Here is a 23,097-nt window from a genome sequence, read left to right as displayed (position 1 = left end):
GGAGCCCGACTCGGGGCTCCATCCTAGGACCCCGAGATCATGACCTGAGCTGAAGGCAGACCCTTAAGTGACTGAGCCACCCAGGTGCCCCTGAAATATTTCGCTTTCAATAATCATCTAAAAGAATTGGGCCAACCAGTTCTTTATATTGAGCTTGCTTGTAAAAATTAGGTGTTTTGTGTTAACTTTTATCTTTGTGCAAAACAGGGTAAAATGTTCCGGTGAAGACTTGAAAGCTGCAAAGGGATTATAAAGTAATCCTGTGGTAGCTGAAAGTTAACAAGATAGGTTTTTCCATGATTCAGATTAATGAAGGGAAAGCATTCCGTAGTTTATTCTCTCTGGGATTTTATGTATAATTCAGAAAATCTTAGTTTCATCTATACTTCTTTTTAAGCAATCAAACCTGTAGTTTTAAGTATGATGTTGGTGGTATCATTTAATTATGTGATTGGAAATTTATTGTCAGTGAAAAATGACACACAAAAATGGCATGTGCAGTGAGGCTTAAAATAGCACATCTTCACATCCATGCAAATTCCCTGGACTCCGTATATGACCTAGTTATGTATTACTCACAGAAAGAAAAACCTCAGGCACTTTTAGCTACTATGAGAGCTAGATATTACATTGAAATGTTTTATATACTTAATAGTTTTATTGTTTACTCATAATTTTTCCACACGTGCCAAAAGCATTTTTCATGATTAAGCTTTTAAAAGAGTAATAGATTTGGCATTGTTATTTTGTTTGTTTATATATTTATTTTTAAAGATTTTATTTATTTGTTTATTTGAAAGAACACATAACCGCAGGTAGGGGGTGAGGGGGAGAGGGAGAGAGAATCCCGAGCAGACTCTGTGCCGAGTGTGGAGCCCGACATGGGGCTCGATCCCACAACCCTGAGATCATGACCCAAGCTGAAACCAAGAGCCAGAGAGTCTCAACCAACTGAGCCACTCAGGTGTCCCAAGATTTGGCATTTCAGAATGTGTCCGACAGTCAGTACCTTCTTGTTTGGAGCTTTTTGGTTTCTTAAAGTAAAATACACACATCTCAAACCTGATTATCCGGGTTGCTTGTTCTTAAATTCTTTAAATGTCTCCAGCTTTACTTTGTGACTGACCTGTCTGTGGTTTTTTTGTTTCTCAAATATAGAGCTGCCAAATGCTGTTAAACCAACTAAGAGAAATCACAGGCATTCAGGACCCTTCCTTTCTTCATGAAGCTCTGAAGGTTAGTTTCAAGGCTGCTGTTAGTCAACAGGCTTTAAAACAGTTGTCCATATCATAGTTATGTCAGGTCAAGCTATTTTTATGCCAAAATGAAAGTGCATATAGGGACAGGAGTTCTACAGGTCAGATGACCCAGTGTCTTCAATATGTAAATTATAAAGTGGGGGAGAAGTTGGGGATGGGGGAGACTCAACTGGGGGGGACCCTCTAGGGCAAAAGAGATTTAAGAAATGCATCAGCCAATTGCATTGTGTAGCTTTTATGTGGATCCTGGTTCACACACACTAAAAAATTCTTCGAGTTAGGCAGGTTTGAACTGGTGATTTGATATTAAAACATTTGTTACTATTAAGGTGTGGTAATAGCATTGTAGGTTATATTTTTGAAAAGATACGTTCTGATGTACTGATAAGTTGCTTAGGATTTGCTTCAAAATGTCTGAAAGAGGTTAGGCAGGTTAGGTACGATGGAGCATGACTTGATAATTGTTGAAGCTGAGTGATGGGTCCTGGGGTTCAGCTATACATTCCCTCTGCCTCTACCACTGTCTAAGTTAGAAAGTTTTCCTAATAAAAAGTTAAAAACAAACAGAAATATGGTCACCACTATAGTATATGGTAACTGCTTGGCATGTTTATTGTAGAGGCTGACTTCATTTAGAATCTCTGTTTTCATTGCCAGCCCCCTTTTGACACATCATGCCTTAGCTAGTCTGTGAAATCGGGCATAGTAGCATCCAGAGCAGTGAGAAGAGATCTCAGCAAGATTTCATTCTTGTTTGCGTGTGGTGGGAAATCAGAACACGGCGGCTCCCCTCCTGTAACCAAGAGTTTGTGAGATGCTTTGAGCATGGTATACTCACTATCTTCCACCATACTGTCTTTCTTCTCCTTTCTACCCTAGAATTATGCCCTGGCTTACTCAGAATGTCACCAGGGTAGTAAGGCGTTAAACCAAAAAACTAACTCACTATTTATTTTAAATGCTATGATGCGTTACTTTTAAAATCTCTGGGTTTTTTTTCCTTTCTTCAGGCCAGTAATGGTGACATCACCCAGGCAGTCAGCCTTCTCACTGAGGAAAGAGTTAAAGAGCCCAGTCAAGACCCTGCTGCTACAGAACCATCTGAAGTAGAGGGCAGCGCGGCCAGCAAAGAAGTATTAGCAAGTAAGTACGTGCTGTCTTGGTCCTGCTGTGAACTAGCAGAAAATAGGTGAGTTTCCTATCAGTCACATCAACCCTTTTGGAATAGTACTAATAATAGCTAATTATTGAACCATCACTATGTGCCAGGCCTAATTCTAAGCAATTACATGGATTTATTCATTCACTCATTCACTCATTCATTCTGCATTTACTTAATGAGCACCTACTGTGTGCCAAGCACTCTTTTAAGCACTGGAAATAAACAGAAGAATAAGAATCCTTGCCTTCATGTAGCTTACTTTCTTGTGGGGGAGGTCAACAAGTTGGTGAGTAAATTATATAGCATATTAGAAAGGTAAGTACTATAGAGAAAAGTAAAGGATGGAATGAAAGAAATGAGAAAAGGAGCACTGGGGATTGGATTTTTACTAGGTGGAGAAGGTGAAAGGGAGGTGAGGGAGTCAATGAGGTCTTAAGATGGGGATGTACACCATCTGCTCAAGGACAGCAGGGAGGCTGGAGCTAAGGCTTTAGTGGGTGAGAGGTGAGGCCATGGAGGGACCAGGAGGCAGGTCCTGCAGAGACTTCCTGCGTGCTTGGCTTTTTCTCTAGCTAGAGGCTAGCCAGTGGAGAGCTTGGAGCAGAGGAATGACGTCCACTGGTTTCCATTTCCTAAAGGTCATTCTGACGGCTCTGTTGAGAACAGAATTGCAGGGGGAGGTAGTGAGCATGGGTCAGAGCAGGGAGCCCCAGGTTCTGGTGGCATGGGCCAGCGGGTAGTAGAGGGAGGGTGAGGAGCACCTGCTGAGTGGGATTTGCTGAGAGCAGAGATAAGGGGTGTAAAAGAGAGAGGACTTAAAGGTAGTTCCAGGTTTTTTTCCCAAGCCGCAAAAATGCTGGAGTTGCACTAAGCGCCCTGGGAATGACTGCCTCTAGAGCAGATCTGGGTGGCAGATGAAGAAAGTGCTGAGTTTCAGGCACCTGCTAGACGTCAGGTGGAATGTCGCAAAGGCAGTGAGGGTCCAAGCGTGCGGCTCAGGGGAGAGATCCGGCTGTAGAGAGAGAAAACTTGGACTTGTAAACCTGTGAATGGGATGTGAAGTTAGGGGACCAGGTGAGCTTTCCAAGGGGTTGGGGTGCACAGAAGGGAACGGGTTCAGTGACTTAGCGGTGGACACTCCCAGTGCTCAGAGGCTGGGGCGGGTGAGTAGTTTCCAGGGATGTTGGAGGAAGATCAGGAGAACTGGGAGGATGGGACTCTGGAAGCTAAGGAGGCTTCCTGGAGGAGGGAACCATCAACTAGGGCAGATGGAGTTAATGGATATTTGGACTTTTTGCAGTTTTGAGCTATTCTGAGTAATACCCTTATGAATATCCTTGTATATATCTTTCAGTGCAAATAATGACTCTTTTCAGTCAATGTTTTTGTTTTTTTGAAGACTTATTTTAGAGAGCAAGAGAGAGAGTGTGAGTGCTGGGGGGAGGGGCAGGGGGAGAAAGAGAGAGAATCCCAAGCAGACTCCACGCTGAGCGTGGAGCCCAACATGGGGCTCGATCTCACAACCCTGAGGTTATGACCTGAGCCGAAATCAAGAGTTAGACGCTTAACCAACTGTGTCACTCAGGTGCCCCCAAATTTTTCTTTTTAAAACTTATTCTTATTGAAGGTTATAAATAGTTCCTTTACTTTCACTGGTGTGTAGTATTTTGTGGTCTGAATATACCACAGTTTATGTATTTGTTTACTGACTTGGTTGTTTCCTTTTTTTTTTTTTTTGCTATTATAAACAAGGCTGCTGTGAGTTATTTGATTTGTGTTTCTATTAAATGGGTGTAAGAGTTTCTTTAGTGTATATATATATATATATGAGTGTAATTGGTGGGTAGTAAAATACACTAGTCTTCAATTTTATAGGCACTATTTTCCAAAATGGTTTTTTAACTATTTATTAAATTCCCACTCACAGGATTTGGGGATAACTCTTCTTCTCAAAGTTGTTAGATTATAAAATTGTTGCCCATATTTTTGACAAAAAATATCAAAATATGTTGTTTTCAGTGAGAATTTTTTTTACATCAGTAATGAGATTAAACCTCTTTTTCCTTTTGACCATTCATGTTTCCTTATAAGTGAAATTTCTTTGTGTCTTCTGCCTCAATTTTTCTGTTTGTCTTTTTCTGATGTATTTATATTATCTTATTGATAATAAGCTTATTCATGATACATTTCTTGATACTGACCTTACATATGTTTGATATTAACCCACCGTTTTAGATTTGTGTGTTGCAGACATTTTTTTCTCTATTGGTGACTTGTTTTCACACTGTGGTGATGAAGTAAATAGCTAAATTTTATTATAGTTGCATTTATTGGTCTTTTTCTGTGATTTGTGTTTTTTGTTTAACAACGCCTTCTATGCCCTAAAGTCATAGTGTATTAAAATTGCGATGTTTTGCTTTTCACATTCTTTAATTCATCTGAAGTGGATTTTGGGGGAAGGGGCATAAGGTAAGGATACAGTTCGGTTCCTCGCCACTCTCCGGCCCCATACGGCTACGCAGTTATCCTGGTATTAAAGGATACTTTTATTAAAAAGTCTTTACTTACTCACTGATCTGCAGTATCAGCTCTGTGTTAAATTGGATTTTCATGTTTCCCATTCTATTTTACTAAGTATCTGTTTTTAATTCTTTAGAATATATACCCATGAATGGAATTACTGGGTGATGTAACAATCCTGTGTTTAACTTTTTTTTTTTAAGATTTTATTTATTTGAGAGAGAGAGGGGGGGAGGGGCAGAGGAAGAAGGGGAAGCAGACTGCCCTCTGAGTGCAGAGCCTGATGTGGGGGCTCAATCCCAGGACCCTGAGATCATGACCTAAGCTGAAGGCAGATGCTTAACTGACTGAGCCACCCAGGTGCCTCTAACCTTCTTGTTTTAATATTTCTAAAAGAGGACTGTTTTCATAGCTGCAACATTACCACATTTTAAAAATTAGTAATTCCTTAATTTCACTCAAATACCATTGTAGAAGTCTCCCTGATCGACTCATTAGCAATATATTTGCAGTTGGTTTCTGCAAATAATGATCCAGATGACATTTAAACGTTAAGTATGTTTGAATGTCTTTCAAGACACTTTATGTCCCCCTCTCTTTTTTTCTTGTACTTGAAGGTCCAAAGAAATCAAGTCCTTTCTTCTCTCAGATTTCATATGTTCTGAAGTTTGCTGATTTCATTTCTGTGGTACCTTTCAAAGGGTTTTTCTGTCCCCTGTCTTTCCTAGAGACTTAGATGCTTAATTGGCATGACTGTGTCATAGGTAGTGTCGTGTGTATAGTGTATCTTCTGTTTTGTCATATCGAAGAAGCAGCTCATGTCCCATTGCCCTTTTTGTGTTATTAAGATTGTTAGTGTGTTCAGGATATTCTCAGCCTGATTCATTTATTATAAAACCCCCCACCTAGTGTTTTCTGCAGCCCCTGGTGATTGTTGCTGCGATTCTTTTATTTTATTGGAGATTTCGTAATTTATTAGTTGGGATTCTTTTTTTTTTTTTTTTTTTAGTTGTTAGAAACACATAACGTAAAATTTGTCATCTTAACCATTTTTAAATGTACAGTTCAGTAGTGTTACATATGTTCATTTTGTCGTGAAACAGATCTCTGGAACTTTTTCATCTTGCAAAACAGAAGTCTGTATCCATTCAACAATAATTCTCCATTCCCCCTCCCTTCAGCTCCTGGCAGCCACCATCCTACTTTCTACGGTTTTGACTGCTTTGAGTACCTCTTGAAGTGGAATCCCACAGTATTTGTCCTTTGGTGACTAGCGTACTTCACACAGCATAATGTCCTCAAGGTTCATGTTGTGGCCCGTGTCAGAATTTCCTCCCTGTTTAGGGCCGAGTCACTCTCTGTTGTATCTGGAGACTGCATTTTGTTTACCCATTTACTCGTCGGCGGGTATTCGGGTTGCTTTCACTGCTTGGCTGTTGTGAATGGTGCTTCTGTGGACATGGATGTACAAATATCTCTTCGAGACCCTGCTTTCAGTTCTTTTGGATGCATACCCGGAAGTGAGATTGCTGGCTCATGTGGTAGCTCTATTTTTATTTCTTTGATGAACTTCTGTTCGTCAGTTAGCAGTTGCTGCACCGTTTTACATCTCACCAACGGTGCACAAGCGTTCCAGAAGTCTCACCACATCTTCACCAACACTTATTATTCTTTGTGGGTTTTTGGTTTTTTTTTAATACTCATCCTGATGAGTTTGAGGTGATACCTCATTGTAGTTTTAATTTGCATTTCCTTAATGGCTAATGAGGTTGAGTGTCTTTACATGTACTTATTGGCCATCTGTGTATCTTCTGTGGAGAAACGTCTCTACAGATTCTTTGCCTGTTTTTAATATTGGGCTATTTGTTTTTTTATTATATTGTTGCAGGAGTTTTTTAAATATATTCCATATATATAGGTGTCTTAGCAGATACGTGATTTGTGAAAACGTTCTCCCATTCTGTGAGTTGTCTTTTCACTTTCTCGATGGTGTCCTTTGGAGCCTAAAGGTTTTTCATTTTGATGATATCAAATGTATCTGCTTTTTCTTTGGTTGCGTATGCTTTGGGTGTCATCATCATCTCTAAGACACCATTGCCTAATCCAAGGTCATGAAAATGTATGCCTGTGTTTTCTTCTAAGAATTGATCTTGAGGGCCTGATCCACTTTGAGTTCATTTTTGTAAAGGGTGTGAGGTAGGAGATAAAAGTCACTGTTCTGCATGTGGGTATCCAGTTGTCCCAGTACCATTAGTTGAGGAGATATTTTTTCCCTGTTGAATTGTCTTGCCACTTGTGTCAAAAAATAAATTGACTGTTGGGGCGCCCATGTGGCTCAGTCGGTTGAGTGTCTGACTCTTGATCTCAGCTCCAGTCTCAATCTCAGGGTCATGAGTTCAAGCTCCACATTGGGCTCCATGCTGGGCTGGGAGTCTACATTAAAAAAAAAAAAATTAATTGACCATAAATGGGAGCTTTTATTTCTGGTCTCTCAATTCTTTTTTTCCATTGATCTATATGCCTTTTCTATTGCCAGTAGCATACACCCTTGATTACTACAGTTTTGTGTTCTTTGTGGGTTTTTTTTTTCTTTTTAAATTAAATGTCCTTCATTGCTCATATGTAGAAATTCACTTAACTTTAGTACATTGATCTCTTATCTAATCACCTTTTTAATTATAACTATTTTCTGTAGATTATTTTGGGTTTCCCTCATAGGTGATTATTATCTGTGAATTGTGACAGCTGTGTTTCTTATTTTCCAGTCCTTATATTATTTCTTTCTTTTTTTAATGTTATTTATTTATTTCAGAGAGAGAGAGTGAGGGGAGGGGCATAGGGAGAGGGAGAGAGAGAATCTCAGGCATACTCCCCACTGAGCATGGAGTCCAATGTGGGGCTTGATCCCACGACCCCGAGAGCACGACCTGAACCAATACCAAGAATTGGCTGCTCAACCGACTGAGTTACCCAGGTGCCCCTAGTTTCTTTTATTTTCTTTAAACTGGCCAGAACATTCAGAACCATGGTGAATAGAAGTCCTGATGGTAGACATTTTTGTCTTAGTCTTGATTTTAAAATAAATGTGTTTTACATTTCACAATTAAGTATAAAGTTTGCTGTGGGCTTTTCATGGCTACTCTTTCTCAGCCTAAGAATATTCTCTTTTCTTCTCAGTTGGCTTGGGGTTTTTATTCCTGAATAGTGGTTGAATGTTGTTATTTAATACTTTTTCTGTATCTACTGAGATGATGATTCCTTCAAGTGTATTCCGCTGGTCTATTTTCTCATGTTAACTCAGTATTTCATTCTGCAGTTAACTCCACTTGGTCCTAATATTTGATTTTGGGGGGTACATTTTTGGATTTCATTTGCTAATACCTTGTTTCTTTTTTTTACATCTGTGACTGTATGTGTTTGTTGTTTTTCCTTTCTTACTATTCTTGGCTGGTTTGGGCTATACCTAGCTGTTATGCTGGCTCCGTAAAAGGAATTGGGGAGTATGTCCTCTGTTCTCCAGAAGAGTTTGTGTGAGATTGAAAATATCTATACCTTGAGTGTTCGATATTTAGCTGTTGTTTCATGACAGGTAAAGAGACAACTTGACCCGCAGAGACGGGATGTATTTTTTACTCTGTGGAATAAGACTGCAGAAGCGGGAATTCATTGCACTTACGTGGCTCATTGGCTCATCTTAAGGTTACCATACTGCTGTGAATTACTCATGTGGCTCTGGCACAGAGTAATAAAGTTGTCCCACAGATGAGCCATTGCAGTGAGAGCTAGGGAGCATATCGAGTTTTGTGAATGCTTTTGCCTTTTTTCCTACCATACAGCCAGAAGGGCATTGTTTCCTACATGTGGACTTATTAAATCTCTGTTTATCTTACAGAAGTGATAGACCTTACCCACGATAACAAAGATGATCTTCAAGCTGCCATTGCTTTGAGTCTCCTGGAATCCCCCAAAATTCAAGCTGATGGAAGAGATCTGAACAGGTACTGATGTAATTTGTCCTCTTCGCTCCCCACACTCGTGTGTAGGTCGAAGGCAGTAATAGCTTGGATACCACTGAGGGACCGTTCTGCCAAGCTCTTTAATTGCATCCAAATGAAAAATTTTTTTAGGAGAAAATTTAAATTCACATTAGCTTACTTACTCTGATTTACTTTTTGACAAAGCCAGATATGATAAGGGTCTTCCAGTAGCTGTGGTCTTTGAGTAGAAGCCTGCAGGCTTTTGTAGTTTACAGTTGCTGGGGGGAGACACCCCATCCTTCTGCAAGCATCTGGCAGTACCTATTCCCTTTATCAACCTGGTGCCTTTATAAACTTTGACGGTTGTGTTGTCACCTCTTTGAAAATGAAAGTTATCACTCAACTACCCCATCTCAGGAGTGACCAGGGATATCTTTCTTGAATTGGTGCTAATTTGGTGATTGTCTGGTATTGCTCGTAAACATCCAGTTCCAGTGGTGGCCGGTCCCTTTCCGGACACGTTTATTTCCTCACACCGTTGAGTTGTTTCTTTCAGGGAAACATAGGGCCAGATTTTGTGTGCTAGGCTGTTGAAAGGCTCTTATCATTAGCAAGAGTGTCTCTCTTGCCTTTTTCAATGCAAGGTCTGAGATAGGGCTTTGTTGTTGAAATCTAAAACTTGTAATACAGTAGCCATAAATAGTCTTGAACATCAGCTTGGTTCCATCATGAACCTTGTAAGTAATCATCTCTGATGGAAGGACTAACGTCTATGTCTAAATCTTACTTTTCACTTGCATTATAGTTTTATAATTACTGTATAGCCTGCGATGACCCAGTAAACAGTTTATCTGGCACTTTGGATTATCTCTGAACGATTACCAGCATTCTCCATGTAGAATACATTGTTCCTTAACTTTTTCCTTTCTGGATACATGGTGTCTTGGCACCAAACAGGATGCACGAGGCAGCCTCCGCAGAAACTAAACGCTCCAAGAGAAAACGCTGTGAAGTCTGGGGAGAAAATCCCAATCCTAATGACTGGAGAAGAGTCGATGGGTGGCCGGTTGGGCTGAAGAATGTTGGCAATACATGTTGGTTTAGTGCCGTTATTCAGGTATGATATTTTTTTTTTAAGATTTTATTTATTTATTTGAAAGAGAGTAACAGATCACAAGCAGGAGGAGTGGCAGGCAGAGGGAGAAGCAGACTCCTCACGGGGACTAGGGAGCCCTTCTTGGGGCTTAGTCCCAGGACCATCATGACCTGAGCCGAAGTCAGACGCTTAACTGACTGAGCCACTCAGGTGCCCCTTGGGTCTGATATTTTTAAGAGACAACTGTGTCTTCTGGAAACTTTGCAGTTTATTAAACTGAAATGTGAGGAACATAGCTTAAAAATGGAAACAGATAAGACTGGGGTGTTTTATTTTCCCCATGGCGTTATTGTGTTTTGCTTTCCCGTGTTTGGATGTAGGTGTCCAAATTGGGCAATACTAAAAACAAAATATCCTGTGGTTGCAAATATGGTTGTAAAGATGTTGAATAGGTGTTTTGGATCTCCATTTCCTGAATTACATGTTGGAGCAGAGCCAGAGTTAATAAGGAGAAAGCATTTGTTGGGAGATAGCCAGGCTGGGAATGATGGCGGCCTGGAATAGAGAAACTGCATAAGCTTTGGAAGGAGAGAAGTGCAAGCATTCTAGAGCCGGGCAGGAGATCAGATCGACAGGATTTGGTCAAGCAGTTGGATATAGAGTTGAGAGTTGAGAAAGATTCCAAGGTTCCTAGCTTGAGGAACCAGGTGGATGACAGTGTCATTTGATGCTGGAAGAATGTTTGGGTGTGTGTGAAAGTGGGATCTCAGTTCAGTTTTACCCATGCTGAGTTTAAGGTGCCACATGAAGAAACATGAATCTGTAGTTTGGTAAAAAGATCCGGGCTACAGATGTAGCTCAGGGAGTCAGTAGCATATAGACGGTGATAAAGCCGAGGGAGTGGATGGATTTCTCCTAAGAGAGTGTTGGCTTTCTAGAAGTACCTCGCACACATCTTACACCTGGCCCGGCCACAGTGGAGCACTTGGTCCTGCCCCTCCAGTGTTCCCCTTCGTGGTACTTGACATCTGCCTGGCTGCTCAGCCAGAAATGGAGACCTCCCTTTCCACACGTAGGATCCAGATTCATTCTGCTTACTGTGTGCCTGGCATGGTGTTCACACCGGGGAAACAACAGTGAATACATCAAAGCCGTTACTCTCGTAGAGTTGCCTTGGAAAAGAGTGGGACAGACAGTAAAATATATATCAGGTGGTGCGAAGTGCCATAAACATGAGTGAGGGCAGGAGGAGCTGGACGGCGAAGGAGCCCTCTCTGATAAGGTGGGCGTTTGAGCAAAGGCTTGAGGGAGGTGAGGGAATGCGCCCTGTAGTTACAGAAAGGGCACCGCAGTCAGGGAAGAGCCAGGAAAAAGACCTAGGTTCAGGAGCTTGCTTAATGTGTTGAGAAATAGGAAGAGGGCAGAATTCTAGGGTGGGGAACAGACCGTGATGAGGTCAGAAGGGTAGTGGAGGTGAGGAGGGGGAGCTGGGGATCATGATGAGAACTTAGGGATTGTCTCTGAGGTGGGAAAGTATTGGAAGGATTAGAGCAGAGAAGTGAGATGATCCTACTTCTGTTTTAAGAAGATGGCAGGCATCTGTGTTGCAAATAGTATGTGGGAAGGAATGTGGAATTAGGGACATCAGTCAGTCCTTTCAGAGAGAGAGAGGAAGCGAGGTTGAGAACCCTGGCTGCATTCACAGCCTTCACACCTGTGGGGATGTTGGAAGGAGCAGAGGGCATCACTGAGCAACGTTCCTGAGGAAGCCTGAGAAGACAGGGAGGGAGAGGTTGGTCCTGAGTAGGAAAAGGGCAGGAGAGTAGTAGGGGAGAGGGCAAGGAAGATGTGATGGCTGCAAATTGCAGCTGAGGTAATTTCCAATCATCATCTCTGTGATGTGAGCAGCCATTTTCGGAGGCTGTGGAGAAGGGATGCCATCGGATATTAAAGGGGGAGTCACTGCAGACAGTGGGAACCAGTTGGCATTAGGATACAATATTAGAATTTCTACATATTGGAAAGTCTACTTAAGGGTGTTGACCTTAATGCATAGTGATGTCAGTATGGCCTGTTTTTATCAGGGTTTTTTCTTAGCAGCACTCTGAGACTCTTAAGTAGAAAATGAAATTTATTTAGGTTGGAGGCTTTGCTGGGTTCGATGAAAGTTTGAAGATTTAGTGAAGGTTTGTTAAAGACCATGAAATCAAAGCTAGAGAGCGGGAGAAATGAAGACAGGAAGGAACCGGTGGTTAGGGGAGAACAGGAAGCGTCTGCTTGCTTGGGTCCTTGGTGAAGTCAAAGAACAGATGTCCTGAGGGGCACTTGGATCAAGAACACCAGAAGACAGGTTATGGATCAAGAGCAGGATTTTCTGAATTCGTGGCCTGAGAATTGGCCGTGTCTCAGGAATTGACATATCCTGGGTGTGACCTCAGATGTGGGTGTAGAGATGGAATGGAGGAATGCATCGCTAGAGATAAGATGCACACAAAGCCAAGGGCTCCCTGGGCTGGGTGGGTGTGCTTGTGTTCCCTCAGCAAACGTTAGTGGAACACCCGCTATATATATGTCTACCCCTGTTCTAGGCCCTTGAGATAAAGGAATGAATAGAACCAAGACGGGGCCTTGCCCTCATGGAACTTAGATTTTTGTGAGGCAAGACAGTAAACTGCAGAGGTAGTTAAATAGCTAAATTTATGTAACATGTTGGGTTGTGATCGGTGTGATAGAAACAAGAGCAGGGTAAGGCAAATCATAATTTGCTGCAGGAGCAGGACGCGGTATGAACTATGGTAAGTTAGGCTTCCTTGCCCAGGGCATGAGCGGGTGCGAGATACGTGCGAGGTGAGGGAGTGAGGCCTGTTGTCTACCTAGGATGTTGCTTCCAGAGTTTTTCATCAGTGTCTTTCCTGAGGGGTTTTCCTCTGAGGAGTGTGTTGGGATGAGGAGCTATAGTCATACAAGGAATTTTTAAAAACATTAACCTTCAAAAGATATTCGTAGTAGGATTGCATATGATTTACAAGTAAGCCAGAAATTCCTGCTGTTAAATTTTTTTAAAAAATGCAATTCTTGTGACAGAGTGGAGAGTAGCCCACATTGCTGTACTCACTGCCCAGCTTTAGAAAGAAATGGTACAGCTCCCTGGGCCACCCAGTCCCTGCTACGTCCATCCCAGTCACAGCCTCCTGTCCCCACAGATACAACCGCACTTGCACGTATCCCTAGACCAAATGCCATGTTGTTCTGTACGTAATTAAACTCACTATAAACACTTTAATACTCTGTTTTTCTGGAACATTCTTCCACACAGAAGATAGCTCTGGGATTTCTCCGTGTTGATCCTGTAGCTCTCAGGCATTCACTTTCACTGCTGTGTACTTGTCCTTTTTACGAAAACGTTTTCTTTCTACAGTGTTCTTTTAATGACTACATAACGATCTGTCGCATACACGTACCATACTTCTTTAATCCATCCCTCTCATCAGTCATGACGTTCTTTCTGGTTTTTTCCTAGAAGAATTAATATTCCGTCAGCTTAATTTGTACCGTAGCCCTCATTCTCTCAGACAGGATAGGGGTAGAAATAGCAGGTGACAGTCCCACGTACTTTCAAGTAAAGAAATATCTTTCTGCTGCAGTTATTTTGAAAGAAAGGCTAGGAATCTTTCTTTCTTTCAGTCTCTCTTTCAACTGCCTGAATTTCGAAGACTCGTCCTCAGCTATAGTCTACCGCAGAACGTGCTTGAAAACTGTCCCAGTCACACGGTAAGTTGGTGTGGAGAGGTCCTCACTCTCGTTTGGTCCCTTTCATCCCAAAGCCTTTTAAATTCTGGCCAAAGCTGATAGCTGTGATGTCCTTTGGCTTGCGCTAGTATTTGTTTTCATTTCCAAATGGCTTTTTCCTTTGTGCCGCGAAACAGGGGTTTGCAAAAATGTGAAGTTAAGTAGGAGTAAAATTAGAAAAATAGTTTCAAGAAAGTGGCGAGTCATCCTGACAGCCTCAGCTTTTCTCCCTTTGGGCGAGAGATTGAGAAATTCTGAATCACAGAAAGTATGTATGGTGTCCTGTGCTGCTGATCAGGCCGAGTGATGCAGAATGGGTGACCTGATGCTGGAGGCCTGGCCTTTCTCGAAGGTTCTGTGGTCGGCTCTTGCCCAAGGACGTGGCCGCCTGCCAGCGATCTAACCTTTGCCAGGATTTCACCTTGGGAGTGCATTTTCCTAACAGGAGGGAGGGCAGCAGCTTCAGAAAATAAGCATTTTTGCCTTTCCTTCAATATTCCCTTCCTGGTTTCCACATAGATAGTCTTCAGTTGCGGGTAATCCCCTTCACGGACCTTATCAGAGGCCCTCACTGATGTAGATGTAGGTTGCTGTCTCGTTGTGTGCTGCTGACACTTTGCTGTCTCTACAGGAAAAGAGAAATATCGTGTTTATGCAAGAGCTTCAGTATTTGTTTGCTCTGATGATGGGATCAAATCGCAAATTTGTAGACCCTTCAGCAGCCCTGGATCTCTTAAAGGGAGCATTCCGGTCACCTGAGGAGCAGCAGGTATGAGAAGCCTGTTTTTCTCCTGTTTTCCCTCCAATTCTGTGAAGTTTTAAGCCATGCCTTGTTGCTGCTGCTGTGACGTGGCTTCAGGTCAGCTGTGTAGTAAGTTCTGAACATGACTGCGCGGGACTAGACGTAGACAGGGGCTGTGGGATCGAGAGGAGGTTGAAAATACCTCAGTGCATCATAGCAAAGGGTCACTGACAAAAGTAAAGCCCTTTGTCTGCACCTTTGCCTTGAGATAGCCCAGATAAACATCTTATTTTTAGTATTATCTAAACCTAAGTTGATCAGCATTTCTGAACAATCTTTCTCTTCTAGACATTAGTACTTTCCTTTCCCTACCTTCCGTTAAAAAACAAATCTGTCACCAGTAGAGGAGCCCCTGCCTCATAAAATCAAATTTTCCCTTTCTTTCTCTAAAGGTCCTACAGTTCTACAAAATTCTCAAAACATTTCATAAAAGTTTCTTTTCTCCATTCAGATCTCATACTGTTCTAGAGGACTACAGTCTGTTCTGTGGACCTTTTTTTTCTTTTTAAGGGCTTCCTAGAAGATTTTGTTTGTTGGTTTGTTACACACAGATGTGGCTGGACATGATGGCATTCCAGTTCCCTCCTAGCCACAAGCTAGTCAGCGGCTGCCTTCTGTCCCTGCAGCGGCTGGGTTCCAGGCTTCCTTGTCTCTTCCTGCTATTGGTCCTTCATAAGGAAATCCTTCCGTAGTCCTACAGTCTTAATCTTTGGCGGGATAAAGGCAGATTTTCATTTCCCTAAGTATAGTGTGGATCTAACTCTTATGCAATTTGTGCCTCTCTTGTAGCAAGATGTGAGCGAATTCACACACAAGCTCCTGGATTGGCTAGAGGACGCATTCCAGCTAGCTGTGAATGTGAAGTGAGTGTTGAGGGTTTGTTTGGCCCGCCTTCCTACTCACAGTGGTCCAGCGAGAACCGTGATGGGGGGAAAGTACTCTTCTCAAGTAGAAAGTGCTGGTTTTTGCCAAACTTCATGGGGTAACCCCTCAGATACTTGTCATTTTGTATCCTCCTTGCCTTTGGGTTTTCTGTCTGAAGATGTAGATAATCATCTCCACCTGCCACCTTTCACTGAAAGGCCATTAACTCTGAACTTTATTTAAAGTCATAGCCTGCGCTACACAACGTGTTAAAAGGTCAAATCAATCCTAGATGTGAACATGGTAAATCAAATTTAATTATTGCAGTCGCTGAAATGAATTTCAGAAGTGAAATTCAGGGCAAAGAATATAAGTATCGTCTTTCGAATATAGATGCTGAGAAATTTTCTAAATTGTTTTAACTCTAAGTAAAAGAAGTACATATAAGACAGCTTTGCAAGTAGCACCTTACATAGTTAACACTTTATTTAAGGTGGGCTTGTCCGTTTCTGTTGTGCCACTAGGAAGAACTTTTGTGTTTATTTGCAAAACTGCACAAGACGGTTGATTCTTGCTTCTGTCCTCTTCTAGAATTTGCATACATTTGTCACTGGCTATAGATGTATGTATTGAATGAATGCAGATACATGTGTTTTCCTGCATGTAGGGACCCCCCCCCCCCGGCTCCTCACAGCCAGGGATCATGCCTGTATATTTGTCCAATGAGTATGTAAACTGAGCCAATCTGTTACTAATTTTGGACCACGACTGGCTCTTTGAAGGTCGATGGAAATGTACTATTTTTGTTTTTGAATGACGGTTAGGTTTAGTGTGGTATTTATCTGATCCAAATGATAGAGAATTGTTTCCTTTTTTTTTTTAAAGCAGCAATCCCAGGAACAAATCTGAAAATCCAATGGTGCAGCTTTTCTACGGTACTTTCCTCACTGAAGGGGTTCGTGAAGGTAAGCTCTCTGCTCTTACTGTTAGTTCTAGACTTGTGACCGTATCTGTATTAATAGTCGAAAAGGCTTTCGAGTCAGGCATTTCCAGGTCTGAATATTGGTTCACGGGCAAACCGTGGGAGTGCCTAGATCCTCAGTCTCTTCATCTGTAAAATGGGCACAGTGTTTACCTCAGAACGGTCAGATTTAATTGTATAATATTTGCACAGCCCAAATCTAGTATTAATGTCAGACACGGTGATGCTACTCAAGTTTCTCTGTGTTGTTTTTATCTGATGTAATATCTAATCGTAAAGGGTTTGGTTGAGTTAGACTGCCAGAAATGGTTCTCCACTTGGGAGGCTTATCTAAGCTGCATGTTGGATGTGTAATTTTAATTATTTGTTCGCCATGGAGGATTTTTATCATCCAGATACAGCAGTCTAAAAACCCCCATGAACTCAGCAACCACTAGTTCACGGCCAGACAGTCCCAAACTCCTTTTTTCTCCTACCCTTCCGATATTCTCTGTAAAACAATCCAGTACCATATTCACTCCAAAAAAGTAGTATTTAATATCAAACATCTAGTCAGTGTTCAGATTTCCAAGTTGTTTTATAATTTTATATATGGGGGGGTGGGTGATGTGTTTATTTTTACAGTTTGTTGTAATCAGGATCTAAATGTGGGTCATTTATACTTAGTTGATACATCTTTTAAGTCTCATATCAAAGTCTGTACACTATTCCCCCAATCTCTTTTTTCCTTGAAATGTGTATTTTAAGAAACCAGGTGGTTTATTCTCTGAGATGCCCCACGGTCTGAAATCTCGCTGCTTGCGTATCCATGATACAGTTTCACACGTTCCTCTCTACTCCTCTTTTTGTAAATTGGTAGTTGGATCTAGAGTTTGACCAGATTCAGGTACGGCTTTTCTTGGCAAGACTAATTCACAAGAGGTGGGGTCGTCTTTGATCAGGAGGCACGTAATGTCTGCTTGTCTTTCTTTCCATGACGGTGGCGGTCACTCACGATCAGTGCCTGGATCCACCGGTTCGTTGGAAATTGCCATACAGGCTTAAGTACGCTTCTAATGGTTCCCAGCAAGTTGCTGAATTAAGAGGATGCCATCTGTGGTGCCAGAAAAAAAGCCTCAGATAATACTAGTGATGTCTTTAAAAAAGCAATCTGTTTCTTTGCCTAGGAAAGCCCTTTTGTAACAATGAGACCTTCGGCCAGTATCCCCTTCAGGTAAATGGTTATCGCAACTTAGACGAATGTTTGGAAGGGGCCATGGTGGAGGGTGACATTGAGCTGCTTCCTTCCGCTCATTCGGTGAAGTATGGGCAAGAGGTAAGTTGGATATTTTTATTTGCCGTGCCAGTGACAAAGCCAGTTAAGTAGCACTGAGCGTTTTGGCAAACTGTCTTCCCATCAGATATTAAATAACTTTACACTTAACAGATGTTGAACTAGTCTGAAGGTCTCTCATGAGTTGATACGCATTAGTCAGTCTTAGTGTTTGATAAATAAATTCTTTGCTGAAAGTATGAATTTGAGTTAATCATATAAAAGGTTGTATGCTGCTTCTGATGTTTTAAGTATGATCAAGTTTCTCTTTTTCTGTTGAAGCCTACCTGTACCAGTAGGGAGAACCCACTGCCTCCATAGTTTCGGAGGGTAAAAGTACAGTGATTAACTCCTATGGTATGCCATTTAGAATATTTTCCCTATTATAATATTTACTGTTCTTCATAGTAAATTCTGCCTTTGCTTTAAAAAATTTTCAAATTTAACGTTCATTACTTTTGTGGGTTGGAAAGAAAGGGGGAAGTTAGCAGGAGAGCAAGGGTAGTTAATGCCTCAGAATTCCAGTTGGGTTAAGAATTAGTGATTTTGGAGCATAACCGTCAATACCACACAGCTTGGCTTGTTGTCCTTTCATCGTACATTTTGAAACAAAACTGTGGACTTATGTGAGTCCAGCTCAGCACATACTATAGGAGGAGGCAGAACTTTTTTGGATTAAGATGAGGAGCCTGACATGAGCCGTGTCGAAGTGCGTGAGCTGTAGGGCAGCATGGGCCCTGTTAGAGAGCTGCCGCCTCCCTCGCTTTCCGAGGACAGTTGTGAGTCCTGGCTGGGAGGCACCGCATCTGTCCCATCTGTGCACAGTGATGCATGCTCTTACAAAGGAGATGGGATGCTCACCAGCTACTTAGACCTCTGGAGACCTTTATTCAAGAATGGGAACGCTATTTAAAAAAAAAAAAGAAAAAAAATCCTTATGCTTATTTAGATTTACCCTGAGGTAGTCAGATAGGCTGTCTGGATTCACCTCATGCCAACAAGGGAAAGGGAACTTAGCCGTTTGCACCTTTGGTGAAGGGAACGTCTTAGAGCTGTTCTTGCAGACCTCTGGCATACAGGTGAATTGAACAGAAATGCCTCTTCTGGTTTAGCTCTTCCTTATCTGTGATCAGGAACAGTTGAGATCTTTTTTTATAAGTCAGTGCTTTCTTGTCTTGAAGCTCAAGAGAACATCCTGGGTTGATTGAGTGGGTCCTTCAGGAGACATCTGTAAAGTCTTAGAATTCAGAGATTTTCTCAGAAACTTGAGCACTCATGAGGCTCTTTCAAGTTTCTTATTTTAGAAATAAAGGGGATTCAAACTGTGGGTAATAGACTATAAATAAATAGTATATATGTACACATATTAGTCTTCTGAGCTGATTCATGGAGAGAATTGACTCCTTAATTATATGCTGCTTAGGTCATAATTTCTGATTCTTTGGTTAGGTTAGCTGTTCTTTACAGGTTTTTACCCTCTCTTGACTACTGATGACTTAGTAAGTGGTGAGGATTTTTGGTGCAGTTCACCTGCTTAAGGGTGGGTATTTCTGAGGATAATAGTCGAGTAAAATGTTGTTGACTGGCTCATAAATTTGGAGTCCTGAGGAGTAACCACATTCTCTGAGAGGGCACGATGCTAAGTGATCATTTTAGTATTTGGGATAAAAAAACCTCTAGGGTGACTTTAATTTGAATATAAATTCTATACCAGAAGAAGAAAGTTTGATGAGGGATGTTTTAAATCTGGCTTTTACTATTTCCTGAAATTAACTTCTTTCTTTCGTATTTCTGCTCTGACATAGCGTTGGTTTACAAAGCTACCTCCGGTGTTGACCTTTGAACTCTCAAGGTTTGAGTTCAATCAGTCCCTTGGTCAGCCAGAGAAAATTCACAATAAGCTGGAATTTCCTCAGATCATTTATATGGACAGGTGAGTTCTGTGTCCTGTTGGTGGATTACAGAAGGAGAAGGGGAGCATTTACTAAGTGTATTGCGCATAGGAATCACCTGCGGGTCTTGATAATATGCAAAAGTGGGGTCACCGGATTCATTGGATCTAGGTTGGGGCCTAGAGTTGGCATTTCTGAGAAGCTCTCAGGCAGACGCTGATGATGCATTTGATCTCGGGACCACAACCTGAGTAGCTCAGCTCCGGATGAAAGCCCCGCTCAGTCTAGGGTGAAGAGCAGGTATGTGCCACAGTCTATTTCTTTCCAGTCTCAACACTGTGTATATTCCTGAAGAAAAAAAAATTCCTAGACAGACTCCTATTATAGGATTTTACTCTTTTTAAAGCCTGGTTTACTGATTTATAGTTTACACACAAAACAATATTACCATTCTTTAGGTGTAGAGCCAAAGAGTTTTGACAAATGTCTGTAGTCGGGTAACCAGCACAGTTAGATATAGCATATTTCCATCCCCCAGGAGATTCCCTCTTGCCCCTTGCAGTCGGTCTCTTTTCCCCACCCCCAGGCCCCAGCAACCACTTGACTTGTTTTCTGGTCCTATAGTTTTGTCATTTCTAGAATGTCACAATAGTGACGTTAGTATTCAAAATACACTCTGTTGTGGCTGTTTTCTTACACTGGGGATAAGGTTTTGGGGATTCATCCATATTGAGTGGTATCCCATTGTAGGAATAGTCCAGTATTTTTTCCATTCACCAGTCGACAGACATTTCGTATGTATCCAGTTTTAGGCTATTATGAATAAAGCTACTGAACATTCACCCCAAAGTCTTGATGTGGTTATTAGTGCTTCTGTGTAAAACACCTAGGAGTAAGATTGCTGGGTTGTATGAAAAGTGTATCTTTAATTGTATAAGAAATTTCCACACTGCTTTCTAAAGTGGCTGTATGATTTTGCATTCCCACCAGCATTGTATGAGAATTCCATTTGCTCCAAATCTGCCCATAATTAGAATTGTTGTCTTTTAAATTTTAGCCATTCTCGTGGGTTTGTAGGAATATCATATTTTTCTTTTGACATATCTCCCTGATCACCATCGATATTGAGCTTCTTTTCATGTGCTCAATTAATGGTCATTTGTATATTTTCTTGGGTGAAGTGTCTTTTCAGATCTTTTGTCCATTTTTTAATTGGGTTGATTGTGTTCATCCTGAGTTGTAAGAATGAGTTCTTTCATGTATTTCGGATACAGAACCACCTAGTTCCCATCTGTGCTGTCTCTTCCATTTTCTTACCAGTATCTTTAGGAGACAATGAGTTTTTAGTTTTGATGAAGTCTAATGTATCAGTTTCTCTTTTACAGTTTGTGTTTTTGTGTTCTAACTAAGAGATCTTTGCCAACCCATGGTCACAAAGATTTTCTTCTATTGCTTTCCTAGAAATTACATAATTTTAATTATTTTATTCATGTCTATGACCCATTAAGGTTTATTTTTATACATAGTATGAGATAAGGGCTTTTGTTTTTTTGTTTTTTGCAGGGGAGGAAAAGGAGGCACGTGGATGTCTAGTTATCCTTTCCCCCCATTGAATTACCTTGGTGCTTTTGTCAGAAATTAATTGAGCATGTAGTGTGGGTCTATTTCTGGAGTCCCTGTTTTATCTATCATCTAATCTTAAGCCAGTGACACATTGTCTTGATTACTGTGGCTTTATTGTAAATCTTGGCATCAGATCAGGTAAATCCTCCAACTTTTTTTTTTTTTTTCAAAATTGTTTTGGCTGTTTTGGTCCTTTGTATTTCTAGGTAAGTGTTAGAATTAGCTTGTCAGTTACTACCTAGTAACTATTGGGATTTTGATTAGCATTATGTGGAATCTCTAGATCAGTTTGAGGAAACTGTTTTGAGTCCTTTAATCCATGAACTGGTGTAGTTCCATTTATTTAAATTGTTAATTTCTCTCAACATTGTTTTGTAATTTTTAGTGTGCAGGTCTTTCATATATCTGAGTAAATTTATACCGAAATAGTTCATGCTTTTGAAGTTCTAATGGTTTCTAAATTATTCTGCTTTCCGTTTGTTCTTCACAAGTATACGGAGTTGCAGATTCCCGCCACCCTTTGTTAATTAACTTTATATCTTTTGACTTTACTAAACTCACTAGTTCTGATGCATTTTTGTAAATTCTTTGGTACTTTCTGTGTAGACAATTATGTCTGCATAAAAAATTATCTCTGCAATGAAAGGCAGTTTTACTTTTTCCTTTGCTATTTGTATGCCTTTCCTACCTCCCTCCCTCCGTCCCTCCCTTGTCCGTCCTTCCTTCCTTCCTTCCTTGCACGGACCATACCTCCAGCAAAACATTTAGTAGAAGAGACAAGAGTGGACACCCTTGCATTGTTTCTGATCTGAGGGGGAAAGCTTTCAGTCTTTCACCATGAAGTATGATCTTAGCTGTATGTTTTCATAGATGCCCTTTGTCTGGTTGAGGAAGTTCCCTCGTATCCCTGGCTTACTCTCATTGTGTGCCATTAATGCTTTTAAATAAAATTGTGTTTGTGGTGTTATCATTTGCTTAGGTACATGTACAAGAGCAAAGAGCTTATTCGAAGTAAGAGAGAGTGTATTCGAAAGTTGAAGGAGGAAATAAAAGTTCTGCAACAAAAACTGGAAAGGTGAGTCGTGCGTGACCCCTTTGTGCCTAGAAATGTTAAAGAGTAGAACATTAAAACCAGATAATTTGCTTAAATTTAAGAATTAATTTGGATTTTAAGTATTAACTAGTGTGTTTTATAAAATAGCTGGGGAGAATTCTCTAAGCATGGAGCAGTCTGTAAGAGGAGCTGGGATATCCGTGGGCGATTAGTAGTCCCGAGGTCTGGCGGGACTCAGAGCCACACCGTCAGTCCCTGGCGGTGCACGAAGGGAGCTCCGCCTCTGAGTTCATAGCCCTTTACTTTTTCCACTCCCCTCGTCATCTTCTTCACAAACACAGGAGAGGTAACTGTCACTGTGCTCCAGTCCCGCTATTCTGGGGAAAGCATTTTCTGGAGCAGGTCCTTAATGACTCAGAGGGCTAATGGCCGTGACACAGAACAAGTCCTCTCTCTCATGGAGGAATCTTTCCCTTTCTGTTGATTTGTTTCCCACTGACTGTTTTTTTGGAATCACCCCATGACTTCCAAAGGAGGAGTCAGTGTAATTTCTTTCTAGTAAAAATCGATCCCATTGATTTAGCATTTAAGAAGAAAATCCCATGTAGTGTCAATGGCTTTTCCCCCCTTTCTCTACTACACAGTTTTGCTGTGACCACCACCCCACCTCTGCCCACTCCATCGCGAGGTTGTTCATTTCCCTGAGAGGCAGCACTTTCTATACCAGCCCAGGATAGACCCTGCACCCATAGGTCCCCATCTCCA

General features: G+C 41.3%; 1 protein-coding gene across 7 annotated transcripts in view; it reads left to right on the top strand.

Moving 5' to 3' along the window:
• Positions 1–23,097, top strand: part of USP28 (ubiquitin specific peptidase 28) — a 57,696-nt gene that overhangs the window by 16,800 nt on the left and 17,799 nt on the right. For 2 of the 7 annotated variants that reach the window (XM_026505727.4, XM_057316678.1), the window contains exons 2-12: positions 1,159–1,236; positions 2,270–2,402; positions 8,834–8,939; positions 9,876–10,035; positions 13,699–13,785; positions 14,435–14,572; positions 15,395–15,468; positions 16,358–16,434; positions 17,618–17,766; positions 19,569–19,696; positions 22,258–22,353. In XM_026505727.4, the coding sequence (XP_026361512.1) occupies positions 1,159–1,236; positions 2,270–2,402; positions 8,834–8,939; positions 9,876–10,035; positions 13,699–13,785; positions 14,435–14,572; positions 15,395–15,468; positions 16,358–16,434; positions 17,618–17,766; positions 19,569–19,696; positions 22,258–22,353 (1,226 nt within the window). Of the gene's footprint in view, positions 1–1,158; positions 1,237–2,269; positions 2,403–8,833; positions 8,940–9,875; positions 10,036–13,698; positions 13,786–14,434; positions 14,573–15,394; positions 15,469–16,354; positions 16,435–17,617; positions 17,767–19,568; positions 19,697–22,257; positions 22,354–23,097 lie in introns of all 7 variants that reach the window. The other 5 variants (XM_044386639.3, XM_057316677.1, XM_057316679.1 and 2 more) reach the window with 3 other exon arrangements.

This window comes from Ursus arctos, unplaced genomic scaffold, assembly GCF_023065955.2.
Source record: "Ursus arctos isolate Adak ecotype North America unplaced genomic scaffold, UrsArc2.0 scaffold_22, whole genome shotgun sequence".
In the NCBI taxonomy this organism is placed as follows: Eukaryota; Metazoa; Chordata; class Mammalia; order Carnivora; family Ursidae; genus Ursus; species Ursus arctos.
Note: the sequence above shows the minus strand (reverse complement) of the source record. Positions and strands in the feature narration are given on the sequence as shown.